The sequence below is a fragment of the Staurois parvus genome, unplaced genomic scaffold (assembly GCF_062004578.1).
Source record: "Staurois parvus isolate SC_StPar_1 unplaced genomic scaffold, SC_StPar_1.0 ptg000154l, whole genome shotgun sequence".
Taxonomy (NCBI): domain Eukaryota; kingdom Metazoa; phylum Chordata; class Amphibia; order Anura; family Ranidae; genus Staurois; species Staurois parvus.
The window spans coordinates 19,333,208-19,347,356 of NW_028317950.1; the positions used below are offsets into that span (position 1 = coordinate 19,333,208).

At 43.8% G+C, this 14,149-nt stretch overlaps 1 protein-coding gene across 1 annotated transcript; it reads left to right on the forward strand.

Annotated features, from left to right (window-relative positions):
* Window positions 1-264: 264 nt before the first annotated feature.
* Window positions 265-13,941, forward strand: LOC149463586 (leucine-rich repeat neuronal protein 1-like). Its single transcript, XM_089675166.1, has 2 exons — window positions 265-772; window positions 11,260-13,941. Exon 2 carries the CDS (start codon window positions 11,310-11,312, stop codon window positions 13,518-13,520), a length of 2,211 nt encoding a protein of 736 aa, XP_089531292.1. The 5' UTR covers window positions 265-772; window positions 11,260-11,309; the 3' UTR covers window positions 13,521-13,941.
* Window positions 13,942-14,149: the final 208 nt, after the last annotated feature.

Below are 14,149 nucleotides of genomic sequence, written 5' to 3' on the forward strand. Positions count from 1 at the left end.
GCCCACACTATTCATTATAGATATCTGCTAAATGGTCACACAGTATGTAGCCCCTTTACATCCTGGCTTTATAGGCATTGTTGTTTTCATCTGCAGTATGAAGCAGACTGTGTCCTGATCACGTAGCTCTACAGCTTGCACCCTTCCTCTGTCTGCAGCTGGCAGCCAATGATGTCACTGTTTCCCAGTGCAGTCTGAGCCAGGCAGAAAAGGGTTAAAGATGAGACTCCCCCTGTTTCCAGGCAGGTCAGTGATGTGATCCTGGTCTGACACCAACACACAGCTTATCCATATTTATTATATCACCGTGTGTTGTCAGTTTCTATATCAGAAGCTTTACACTATCCATTCTCCCATTCCAGCCCTCCCTTCCCTTCTCATCATTGGCTGCTGCCCTGGTGCTTGGCAAATCCTATTGGTCGCCCTCAGCAGCTGTCAGATAAAAAGCTGCTTTTATACAGCATAAGGACAAGAAACAATCAACCACAGAGAGGAACACGAGGGAGAGAGAGATAGAAGGAGAGAGAAAGAGATAACATGATAGACAAAGGCAAGGCAGGCAATTTCTAGAGAACAGGAGAATTTTCAGGGTTACGAGACAGACAGAAGGCCGCAAGCGACCAGGGAGGGCTGCCGAAGAAAAGGGCGTGGAAGACAAAGAATGAGAGAACGCCGAACATAAAGCCAACGGCATAAAGTTCAGGACGTCAATTGTGGAACGCAAATAGAGTCAAGACTCTTGGTGCTGTGTATAGCCAGAAGACCCTACATAGTAAGTTATTTCTTTGACTTTTGTTTGACTTCCCTTTGGGTTGCCTCATCACCTCCTTTTTGAGTTTCTTATGTGTCTTTCCTACTTTGTCTTCTGAGTTCCATCTTTTAGATGGTAGCCTATTCCTCTACACTTTGTGCCTCCATCTTTTCTTTGGGTTGCCTTTATCCATATTCATATTTGTCTCCCCATCTTACCTCTCTGGCACCACTTAGAATAATCCCCCACTGAGTTGCCTACCTTTACTTTGGGCTGCTTCATAGTGTTCCCCTTTGGGTTGCCTATTTAACCTTTGGGCTACCTAGTAGTCTTCCCCTTTGAAATGTCTATCTTAACTACGCTACCAAGTAGTCTTTACCTTTGAGTTGTCGATCATACCTTTGGGCTACCTAGTAGTCTTACCCTTTAGGTTGTCTATCTTATCTTTGGGCTACTTAGTAGTTTTCCTTTCTGGGTTATATATCTTACCTTTGGGATGCCTAGAAGTCTTCCCCTTTGAAATGTCTGTCTTAACTTTAGTCTACCTAGTAGTCTTACCCTTTGGATTGCGTACACATTGTTACTTTGTTATGTATTCAACTCCCAGTTGTTGTTTTTTGTCTTTGTGTTGTCTTTCCTTCTTTACTTTGGGATACCTACTCGACTTGCTTTTGCATTGCCTGTCTTTTGTCTTGATGAGATTGAAGTTTATTTGACTTCTTGCTTTCCCTTTCTTTTTCACATATTTTGAGTCATATCCTTCGTCTCCTTACAACCTCTGCCTCCACCTCTAATTCTATGATATTTGACAGTACTGGACCCTCTCTTCAATTAGAAGATGTTTTAGTTAAATTTTTAGCTCAGTGGTTCAGGTAGACTTTACACCTGTTCTAGTGCAATTTTGGTCAAAGTGAAGCCCCCTAGTTTTGCTGGAACTACAATCCCCAACTTGACTTGATGGCACTATTGCCTCTTTCCAGCTGAAGGGCTACAGGATCACACAATGTAAAGTGAAATACTTCTCTTAGGTAATTGTGAGCAATTTTTAAACTTAAAAATACTTTCTTGCAAATATTCATATTTTCCAAAGCCAGCAAGAAAAACTATAGTTTTGTGGGAGGGAAAGGAGCTAAGATGGCAAGAACAATGGTGATGTGCAAAGAGTGGAAACACATAAGCAACAAATTGGAATTCAATTTTCTGCCGTTAGGTCAGTGAAAGAAGACATCCTATTGGTTGTTGTAGTTTTCTGTACTTAGTGTTTTGCTTTTTGTTTTACTGAACCTTTAAAACTATTAGGCTGAACATGGTTAGATTAGCTATTTTGTGTTTTGTTCAGTATGTAATTATATTGTATAACAAAAGTGTGGGTGTGACGTGGGAGCTCGAGAACGCAAAGTCCTACAATCACTTCTTACAACACCTTTGTTTTGGTAGTCTTAAACCTTCACATCACTATACATGCTCATTTTAAATATACTTTGAATTTTGTTAGTTACTTATAACGAAGATGATGTTACTGCAGCAGGCTTATTATTATTATTATACAGGATTTATATAGCGCCAACAGTTTGCTCAGCGCTTTACAATATAACGGGAGACAATACAGCAACAATACAGTTCAATACAAGAGGGATAGGAGGGCCCTGCTCCTTGGAGCTTACAATCTAGGAATTAAAGGCTAACATTTTTATTTTCAGCATATAGCCACCTCTGAGCACCTGTGGGTGAAAGAAGGAGAGGAATCACAAGGTTCTCTGCAGATTACATATTGCACAGATGTCTTTTATCCCTGCAGGCTGCTGATTGGTGGACCTTGCAGTAATCATTCTGCCTATACAACTGACAGCATGCTCCTACCAGAAGCCTATCCTGGTTTCTGGATATCCATCATCAGCAATAACATAACATGGCTGGTGACAAAGGGGTGGAACCTATACAAACAGAGGTCATCCAATTCCTGACTTCTTATGAGAACGTGAGTTGCCCTACTGTCATGCTGACCTTTCCTCCTGTACTCTAAGTCAATAACCCAGAGCAGGGGCGGACTGACAACTCATGGGGCCCCGGGCAGTAGGGGATCATGGGGCCCCTGTGTCCTTGCCCAAACTCAAAAAAGCCTATGAAAAAGGTACCATCTCATGGGGCCCCCTACTGACCCCGGGCCCTCGGGCAGTGCCCGAGTTTCCAAATGGTCAGTCCGCCCCTGACCCAGAGCAAGTAGGCAGACATGGACTTTTGATATTCCTAATGCTTTCCTGAACTGCATATTTGTTCCATGTCAGTGGCTCTGAGTATTAAAATCAAAGGCTCAATATGACAACTAGGCAACTAGTATTTTCAGAAGAGCCCCCCCCCCCCACACACACACACCAGGGTGGCAGCCTGTGTATTTCACATAGGGGTTACTTTAAATATGTTTTACATGTATTTATGTAAAAATGTTATGAATGAATGTCAGTCTGTCTACGATGGATATAAAGTTGTTGGCAGGGACTTATGACTGGGTTCATACAATATCCAACATGGTGCAATTCTTGTGCATTACATGCATTTGTTTAAAATGGATGGGTTGGTAACGCATTAGAATAAAAAATGGACATGCACTATTTTTGTCAACGTAGCGCACCATAGCCCATGGTAGTGAGTTACCTGCGTTGAGGTGCACTGCAACACGTGTTGGAGCCGTGTTTCCTTAGTGTGTTGGGATGCCGTTCACAATGAATTGCTTTGTAAAACACTAATACACGCGACCTGCATTAACAGGTGCTAATGTGCATTATTTTAACGCATCCCAGTGGAAAAGTGTGAACAAGGCCTTAGAGTAAAACCACTAAGAGTTTTTTTAATGTATTTCTCAGGGATTTAGGTAATGCACTGGAATGTTTAAGTCTACACATCATCATAAGAGGCTCTCACTCTCCCTGCTGGAATTTTATTGATTTTATATTATGGAGAATGTGACAGGAGGAGCTGGAGCACACAAAGGAGGGAGGGGACACCAAAAAACTCCCAGGCAGACAGAAACAGATAGGAATTATGGCAGGGAGATCCCGCTTTTGAAGTATATGTAACTCATAGAAAGCCAGGGGCTGACTCAGACCACCAGACAACACCTCTAATTTGAAAGTTCTCTTTTGGTTAGACAGGTCCTTTAAAATTTACCTGTTACTATTCATACTGGAAACAGACCTGTTTGGACAGAACTTATTTTAATTAATATGCAGTTCTGCATTTTGTCATTAAGGATCCAGTACAATAACATGAGGAAAACCCTCTTCTAATAGAATGTTTCTGCTGCTTATTAGGCAGACTGCCAAACGAAAGACCCCAAAGAGTAATTTGTTCAATGACATTGGCTGTAGTAATGTATAAAAATAATAGCTATCTATAGTACCTTCTTGCCACCAATCACATTCACATTTGCCTTTCCAATACTGCTTCCCAGTGCAGGCTGGAATCTAATTGGTGGCTTTAGGGCAAGGCAGACAGCTCCTGACTGAAGACTAACTATAATACATGACAGTTTTGATCATCACATCCTAGCTGGGTGCCTGCAGGCTAGGTAGCTTGACAACGAGTTGCAATTGAAAAATAGAAAATTTAAGTCTATTCAGAAGTTCATTCAGAAATGAAATTTCATTTTCCCAAGGTGTCTACCTCTCCACCCTATATAGAGTCATAACAAAAAATTACTTATTTAAGGATGGACCGCACAATTATTTCTGGATAATAATGGCATCTGCATTTGCCAAATGGCAATTCCATGGTTATTCAGGAATAAATGTACATTCTCAGGTATTTAATTTTCTGTTATAGCTTTATGCAAGGTGGAGACATCGAACAAGAGATTCTGGTGCTAGGGTTCGGGTACTGAAATCTGTTGTTGCAGAAGGGTGACCTCCCAGCCCAGGAGAGGTGGGTATCCAAACTGCAGAGGACTTACAATGAACCCACGGGCAGCACAGTGTCTAAATGGTTAGCACTTCCGCCTGGTTTGAATCCCAGCCATGGCACCACCTGCCTGGAGTTTGCATGTTCTCACTATGCCTACGTGGGTTTCCTCCGGTTTCCTCCCACACTCCAAAGACATGCTGGTAGGTTAATTGGATCCTGTCTAAATTGGCCCTAGTATGTTTATGTATGAATGTGAGTTAGGAACCTTAGATTGTACGCTCCTTGAGGGTTAGGGACTGATGTGAATGTACAATATATATTGAAAATGATGCGTAAATTGATGGTGCTACATAAGCACCTGAAATAAATAAATGCTTTGGGCATACACAGCAAATCAACAAATATTTGTGATAGTGGTTACCACCAGCTACACATACTTCCGATCTTTTCACTTCCAGTGGCTGAGTGGACTACTGGGAAAAAAGGAAGCCATGTGTAAGCTCCAAACTAAAATCTTACAGCTTTGTGTGCCTGGGCAGCCAATCACCAAGCACCAGTGCTGTCACTAGTGAGTCACATGCTCCCTCATACATGGAAGTATAAGGTATTTTCTTCTCACCCAGTGGTTGAAAAGAGCAGTGGGTGAGCTAAGGGGAGGTACGTATAAAGGCTACGCTGTGTTGTAGGGAGCTGCAGTGTAAGTGAATGTATTAGTGCATTGGGGTACCATTCAAAGTGAAAGGCATCACACTGGTAAGCATGTTACTGTGCACAGCAGTAAAGCCACAGCACTTAGGTGTCAATGGACCCTTAGCCCTGGGTCACATATATGCAGCCGTGTGGGCCGCGTTTTGCGCGGGCACGAGAGCCCATTCATTTGAATGGACTCCTGTGCCCCAGGACATGCAGGAAAGAAGTCCCTGCACTTCTGCTGAAAACGCAGCCCGCATAGGAACCTCGGTTCCCAGTATGGTTGCGTTTTCCAGTACGGGCGGGGTGCCATTAGAAATAATGACACCCACCCGCGGGTCTGCATTTCTCTGTGTGGGTGGTGCGGCTGCACGGATTTTCATGTGGATCCGCAGCGGTATCACCCGCACATATGTGAACCTAGCCTTAGTGTTAAAGGAAGGGTCAGTGTTAGGGTTACAGGGAAGCTCAGTTTTAGTGTTACAGGTATTCTTAGTGATAGGATTACAGAGATTTTTAGTGTTAAGGTTATGCTAAAGTTAATTGTAGGGTAACAGGGAAGGTTATTGGGCAGGGAGTTTTCCTCAGAGAATAGGTGCAGGAACTCCCCCCTTCTGAGTCACCTCTTGATTCTGCCCCCTAGCCACATCCGAGCACTGTTCTTTGCTTCAACTCCCTACCCACCTCCCAGTACTGCCCCTTTTATAGAATACTTACCCAGGTATCATTTTGTGGTGCTAAGTAATTTTTATGGAATTTGGTAATGATAGCAAGAAAAGCAGTAAAACAGATCCCCTGCAGCCAAAGAAAATAGATCCCTCCAGCAAGAGTAGACTTTCCCACCAACAATGGACCTCCCACAACAAAATACCCCTCCAGCAACAATAGATCGCTCCCAGCAACAATTGATCTTCCAGTAACATAAGACCATCCCCAGGAACAAATTATCCCCCACCAACAACAATAGATTTTCCCAACAACAACAGACCCCTTCACAAAAATAGATCTTCTCCCGCAACAATAGAACCCTCAGCAGCCAGCATCAATAGATTCTCCAGCACACCACAGCACCCCTTGCCATTAGGTACATCCAGTCCTGGAGCTGCCAGAACTGCATTCCCCCACATTTCTACTGAAAAAAGCCCTGTTCCCAGAGATGGGGAGGGGGGTAAAAAAAAAGGGTCAGTGATAGGATTACAGGAAAGATCAGTATTAAGGTTATGAGAGGGTTAATACTAGGTTTAGTATTAGGGTTGCAGGGAGTGTTTTTTATAGGGGGCTTAGTGTTCAGGTCAGAGTTAGAGTTTCAGGGAGTGTTGGGGTTACAGAGAGTGGTAATGTTATGGTTACAGAGAAGATTACTATTAGGATTATAGGAGGGTTAGTGTTAGGGTCAATTAGGGTTACAGGGAGTGTTAAAGTTAGGGTTGCAGGGAGAGTTAGTGTTGGGGTTACAGAGAGGGTTAGTGTGAATATTACAGGGCGGGTTAGTGCTAAGATCAGATAGAGGCAGTGTTGATGAAAAAGGTGCAATAGGTGTTGGTGTTACAGGAAAAGTAAGCATTAGGGTTACATGGTGTGTTGGGGCTACAGGAAGAGATAGTGTGAGGTGGCCTTAGGTTAGTACAACACTCTCTCTACTCTTATCTCTGTGAGAGAACTACCAGCTCAGTGCTTAGCTCTCAAAGTTAACCTATCGATAGTTTATTGTTAGAAAATATTTCCATTGAAGCCTCCAAAACTAGTGGTCAACACAAGCTTAAGCTTACTTGTACTTGTGTTTTAAAGCCCAACTCTGGGCAACTAAAAAAATTAACCCTTGCAGTAGGGCCATGGCTGCACTGCAAGGGTTAATTGCTCAATTTCGTCTAGGGCAGGGGTTTCCAAACTTTCTAAACAAAGGGCCAGTTTACAGTCCTTTAGAGTTCACGGGGGCCAAACTGTGGCCAGAGGGAGTGGAAAATGACCCAGTATCAGAGGGAGTAAATAACGTCTCAGGCTTGGTGTAAAAAAAACAACACATTGCTCTGGTCAGTAAGATGAAGGATAGTTCCCCATCATTGGTGTCAGTGGGAGGAATAGTGCCACATTATTGGTATCAGTGAGAGAAATAGTGCTACATTGTTGGTATCAGTGGGAGGAATAGTGCCACATTATTGGTTTCAGTGGGAGAAATGGTGCCACATTGCTGGTACCAGTGGGAGAAATAATACCCCATCATTGATGTCAGTGGGAGGAATAGTGCACCAGCATTGGTGTCAGTGGGAGGAATTATACCCCATTGTTGGTGTCAGTAAAAGGAATGTCACCTTATTAATGGTATCAGTGGGAGTAACAGTGCCTCATACTAGTGGGAGTGCCCCAAGGGCCAGATAAGGTCAAGAAAAGCGCTGCATCTGGCCTGGGGGCCGCAGTTTGGAGACCACTGGTTTAGGGGAACAAAAAAAGATTTACTTACAAAATCCTCTATTCCTCCCTCAAGCTAGGCTAGTCCCTACAGCTTCTTTTCCCCCAGGTCCAGAGGTCTAGGATCCTGACATCATCAACAACAAAGCACAGTACATAGCCCTGCATTGGGGGTGATGGCGCTAAGGGACGGTTAACCACCAGAGCGAAAGTCAAACTGTTTCTCCTCTTCTCTAGACAAAAGAAGGTATTAATCCCTGCAGTATGGGAGCAGCCCCACTGAAAGGGATACATTTACATTTTCCCAGAGTTGGGTTTTAACTATACAATGAAAATTAATATTAGAAAATCATCAACTGTGAAAAAGCATATAGAACTGTCATAAGCATGTGTTCCAAGATGTGTAGCCAGGAGGTGGTGTGGAGGAGCTGAGGTGACTGTTGTACAAACAATCTGTCCTGTGTATGCAGGAGCCCCTATTTCAAGAGTTCGGGTCACAAAGGCCACCACTCTTCTATCGGCCATTTTTGGTTCAGTATTCTGTACACATCCAGCAGCTGGAACTGTCCTTGGTGCTGAAACTCATTGCAGAGACCTAAAGCCATCTAATATTTGGGATGATCATGTTATTAAATCTAATTCCGGGCACCAAGTGGAGTCAGTCAGAAGAGCGTTAATTGCCATTGCCAAGACAGGTGGCACTATAGACCAAGTTGTTTGCTTTTTTGGATAAAGTGGAGAAGGGTTAAAGCTTTTGTCAGGGTTTTATTTTTGTGCATCTGCCAGTGAGATTTTTTTACTTGCTTCCTATCCAAGAGACACATCCAGGTAGGGCCAGATCTAGCCTATCTTATGTGGGGGTGCAGTAAAAAAACATCAGGGGGGCAGAGGATGGTAGATCAGCAGGGCTGAGGACAGGGGTCACTGCTGGCAGGGCAGAAGACAGGAGCCACTGCTGGCTGGGCAGAGGACAGGGAAACAGCTCCTTCTCCCATCCCTGCACTGCGCACAGACCGGGTACAGATCCTCCTCCCATCCCTGCACTTGACACAGCCCGAGCACAGCTCCTTCTCCCATCCCTGCACTAGACACAGCCCGGGCACAGCTCCTTCTCCCATCGCTGCACTAGACACAGCCCGGGCACAGCTCCTTCTCCCATCCCTGCACTAGACACAGCCTGGGCACAGCTCCTTCTCCCATCCCTGCACTGCACACAGCCCGGGCACAGCTCCTTCTCCCATCCCTGCACTAGACACAGCCCGGGCACAGCTCCTTCTCCCATCCCTGCACTAGACACAGCCTGGGCACAGCTCCTTCTCCCATCCCTGCACTGCACACAGCCCGGGCACAGCTCCTTCTCCCATCCCTGCACTGCACACAGCCCGGGCACAGCTCCTTCTCCCAGCCCTGCACTGCACACAGCCCGGGTACAGCTCCTTCTCCCCTCCCTGCACTACACACAGCCCGGGCACAGCTCCATCTCCCATCCCTGCACTGCACACAGCCCGGGCACAGCTCCTTCTTCCATCCCTGCACTGCACACAACCCGGGCACAGCTCCTTCTCCCATCCCTGCACTGCACACAGCCCGGGCACAGCTCCTTCTCCCATCCCTGCACTGCACACAGCCCGGGCACAGCTGCTTCTCCCATCCCTGCACTGCACACAGCCCAGGCACAGTTCCTTCTCCCATCCCTGCACTGCACACAGCCCAGGCACAGCTCCTTCTCCACATCCCTGCACACAGCCTGGGCACAGGCAGCAGAGCGGTATAGTGTCAGTCAATAACAGTATAGTATCAGGCTAGGGCAGTATAGTGTCAAACTAGGGCGGTAAAGCAAAACAGGGTGGTATAGTGGCGGGTTATAGCAGTATAGTGGTAGGTTAGGGTTGGGTTTAGGGGGTACAACTAAAATCTGGGGGGGACATAGCCTTCCCCAGCACCCCATAGATCCAGCCATGCATCCAGGTATACAGGGTGCACCCTGACAGGAAGAGGGTTGACATTTTCAACAAAAGGGAACTCTAATAAGACATTCACAAAGCAACCATTCTCAACCCTACTAAAAATGTGTACTTATATAGCTTCTCAACACCTAACATAGCTTCTTGGCAAGACTGAAGCGTATGATTCCCTGAATGCTGGTGAGGGTATTTCTCGAAAACTAGGAACACAACATGGTGCAGGTTCATGGTCATTTAGGAGTAAGGATTCCAATGGCACTGGGAATTTAAATAGCAGGGTAGCCAACTGCAGAAGATATATAGCTCGGATGACAATGACAGACAATTAGCAGTCAGCCTGCATCTGCTCAGTCAGTGAAAACGGGATATGTCCTTGTTTGACTGGAGTGTACCTTTAATATAATTCCAGTCTCAACACAGCTTACTCGTGATCCACAATACACACACAGCTATAAAATGTGTTTATGTATATAGCACTGACATATGACGCCTGTCATATTTCAGACATCTGTGTACATTGCCCTTTTATTCTTCCAGTTGCCACACCTCCACAGCTATGGCATATTGAATGATAAGGGCTACTCAGGGTTAATTCTGTGCCTTCATTTCCATGTAGTTGGTTAGATAGAACACTCAGGGTGTTGCCATGGTAACATCTTAGTGCGAGCTAAAAAGAGCGTAGGAGACAAGGCTTAAGATGGGGAGAAAAACAAGGGGAACTGGCAAATATGGAGGGAGAAGAAATAGGCAAGGGGCTGACTGAAAGCGTCACAAGGTGGAGGCAACAAAGAAGACCCAGGGATGTATTGTGCAGTGGCAGGAATTACACGCAAACACGATAATGAATCATAGAGAATGGGACCAGGAGGCTTAGTAAAGTAATGGTTTAAAAATAAAACACACGAAAAATACCCTTTTCAGTGGTAATAACAGGCATCACCTATGATTAGAAGTATGTGTGTTCCATTTAGCAACCAGTCAACATCTTCCTTTCTGTTTCTAAGACAAAATAGAAAATTAAAATTAAAAGCTAATAAATTAATATGAAAAATGGCATGTTGTCCTTTCTGCATACATGAGGAAAAATATCCATTTCATTTATTCAAAAACATAAATAATAAATCGTAGTAAACAGAATGTTTTGACAGAGTGAGACAGGAAAGGTAGAAGCTGTATCGGATTCTCCCAATGATGAAAGGGAACCTGTCACTTTGACTATTCATGGCAACTTCAAGCTTTTGTGTTTGATACTGTCATGGTTACTTAGAAGCTGGATGAAAGAGCAAATTATCGGCACATGTTCAGGCAGCTGACAAGACCTCAGGAGGTCTCTCATCTCTGTCTCTCTGCTCCAAACCTGAATAAAATAAAATTACGTTTTTTCTAAACTACCCTGTAAAAATGGAAGGCAGGGTCTTGTCAATATGGGCAGTATAGTTTTATTTGGTCCAGTTTTGGCTAAACAAGTGTGCAGAAAAATCTTGCCATTCTTATAATTTCATTTTTTATTACATTATCTATTCTAATTCCAGTCTCTTGATCTTGTTACAGGTCAGTTGTTTCTCAGCTGGATTACTGTGATTTTCTAGAAAACATTGAACATGCTTCGTTTCTTATGTGTGAGAATGAAAAGACTGCTGCCTTGGACCGAACTTTGTATTCTTCTTATGATTTTCAATGTATATTCCACATCATGTTTGGCATTCTGTCCTCCTCAGTGTGTTTGTGAGACAAGGCCTTGGTTCACACCTCAGTCAGTTTACCATGAAGCCAAGACAGTGGACTGCAATGACCTTCTGCTGACTCATATCCCAGAGAACCTCTCCATGGACACCCAGGTTTTGCTACTTCAAAGCAATAAGATCTCACATATGGGTTGGGAACTTCAGGATCTAGTCAATCTTACAGAACTGGACTTATCGCAAAACCACTTCCAAAGCATTGGAGATCTAAGCATTTCAAACCTGTCTCATCTGATCACTCTTTATCTGGAAGAGAACCAGCTTACAGAACTTCCAGACTATTGCCTAAAAGATCTGGAAAGCCTAGAAGAGTTGTATATTAACCACAATCAGATCAACTTTATTGGTCCCCGTGCCTTTGCTGGCTTAGGTAAGCTTCTGAGACTTCACCTAAATGCCAATCGACTACGTGTTATAGATTCAAGGTGGTTTGAAGATCTCCCGAATCTAGAGATACTTATGATTGGAGAAAATCCTGTGAGCACTCTTCAGAACTTTAATTTTCAGCCTCTCGGGAAATTGCATAGTCTCGTGTTAGCAGGGATGGAACTTGACCATGTTCCAGCAAATGCATTTTATGGACTGGACTATCTAGAAAGTCTCTCTTTTTTTGACAACCGGCTAGCTTCTGTTCCCAAGGCAGCACTAAAACCTCTCAAATTGCTAAAATTTCTGGACCTCAACAAAAATCCTATAAGCAGAGTTCAAGCAGGAGATTTCAGAGACATGCAAAATCTTGAAGAACTAAGCCTTAATTCAATGGAGGAGCTTGAACGTATTGAGAGTGAGGCCTTTCAGGATCTGCCTGGGCTAATTAAACTAGAAATCTGCAACAACCCCAGATTGACCTATCTAGATCCTAGTGCGTTTTTCTCTAACGTTGGCGCCTTGAAAACACTACTTCTCAGCAATAATCGACTAGCATTAATACCACTTAAAGTATTTCAAATGCTACCAGGATTAACTGAAATCAGTTTGTACAGTAATCCTCTCCGCTGTGACTGTCAAAACAATTGGAAAGGACTTTCCTCGTTGAGGCTGATTGAAGCCCAAGCAACACTTTGTACAAGCCCTCCCTTGGTGAGTGGACACCTTTTTCAGGAAATACAAGGCCAAGCATGGCTGAATAGATGTCCACCGTTAATAGATACACACTCTTTTCCTTCTCGGCTCCATCTTTCCAAGCACCAGCTAGTAACTCTAACTTGCCAGGCAAGTGGTCATCCAAAACCTGAAATCTACTGGATAACTCCACATGGAGAAAGAATATCAGGAGGAAATGGCAGAGTACGTATTCAGGGAGAAGGTTCTTTGGAAATACTGGATGCCACAGAGGAGGACTCTGGGTCATATATGTGCCAAATGTGGAACTCAGATGGAACAGACAGCAAAAGTGTGATTCTCTTCATCAATGGAACTCAGGAACAAGAAGTCACTTCCCTCTCCATCATTACCAAGAAAGTTCATTCAAGTTTTGTTGTAGTGGAATGGAAAATGTTGGGTGGCCCTGTGAATGCTCCAAGTGTTCTAGTGCCTGTCCAGTGGACCTCAGCAACAATGAGGATACACAACCCACACATCAGTTACACAGCCAAGGTTCCTCTTGAAATCCAGGAGTATAATCTCACTCATCTGCAACCAGCCACCAAGTACGAGGTGTGCCTTACTGTTTCTTCTATTTCCCGTCCTAGTCAACAGTCTTGCCTCAATGTGACTACTAAGGATGCTTCATTTTCCATGGCAGCCATGGGTAGGCCAGTAAGTATTGCCCTCTCAGCAGCTCTTGGCTCTCTCATTGCTGGTTTGTGCATGGCAGCTGTCATTGTGTATGCCGGACATCACCTGCGCCATAAAAGCTGTGGACACTCTTTAAAAAAGTACATGCAGAGAGCTTCATTTATCCCTCTCAATGAATTTTACCCTCCACTTATCAGTCTTTGGGAAGGAGAAGTAGAGAGAGAAAAGGAAAGCAGCCTTGAGCAACCCGCTCTGGTGCCACCACAAGAGGATAAATCTTTCCCAACCATTGTTCAAATTGACACTTCAAAAACATACATGTGGCAGTCATAGACTCACATAGGACTGATGACATTAAATATTGACTTCGCTGCTTTCCATTCGTAGAGGGTGTTCCTGTCTTAGATCTTTTTGTACAAATGGTTATGAAGCAGTGGTGAACTTAGCACAAACCCACCCAAAACTGGCATTAGAGACAACTGGGGGGATTCTTGTCTTTTTTTGTTTTTAGGGGAAAAATCCACTGTTTTGCTCCATTACCAGCATCCAACAGTACAGTTTAAGTGTCTTATGTGGACTCTTTCTGTGAATAAGAAGGAAGTTTTGACTTAAGGAAACTGTCTTATGTGTATTGATTTAACAATGTGAAGAACTTCAGGCAAAAGTGAACAAAAAACTTATTTTTAAACTATGTTGTGTGGAATTGACTGTAATCCTTTTTTAGATTAAAGGAATATGAGACTTTAACCCTAAAGGCCAAATATACGTTTTTTTTTAAATTGCTCACCTGTAAGATTTTGGTTATTTGAAGAGGTCCTCTGCTGTGGTCTTCTTGAATAAAGGGGTGCAAGGTGTAAACATAAATTGCTGTAATAAAGTAGCCAAACTGATCTTTTTTTATTTAGGTTAGTTCACTGAAATCCAGGCCAAGTAAATATTATAATTTGGAGATAAAGATGAAC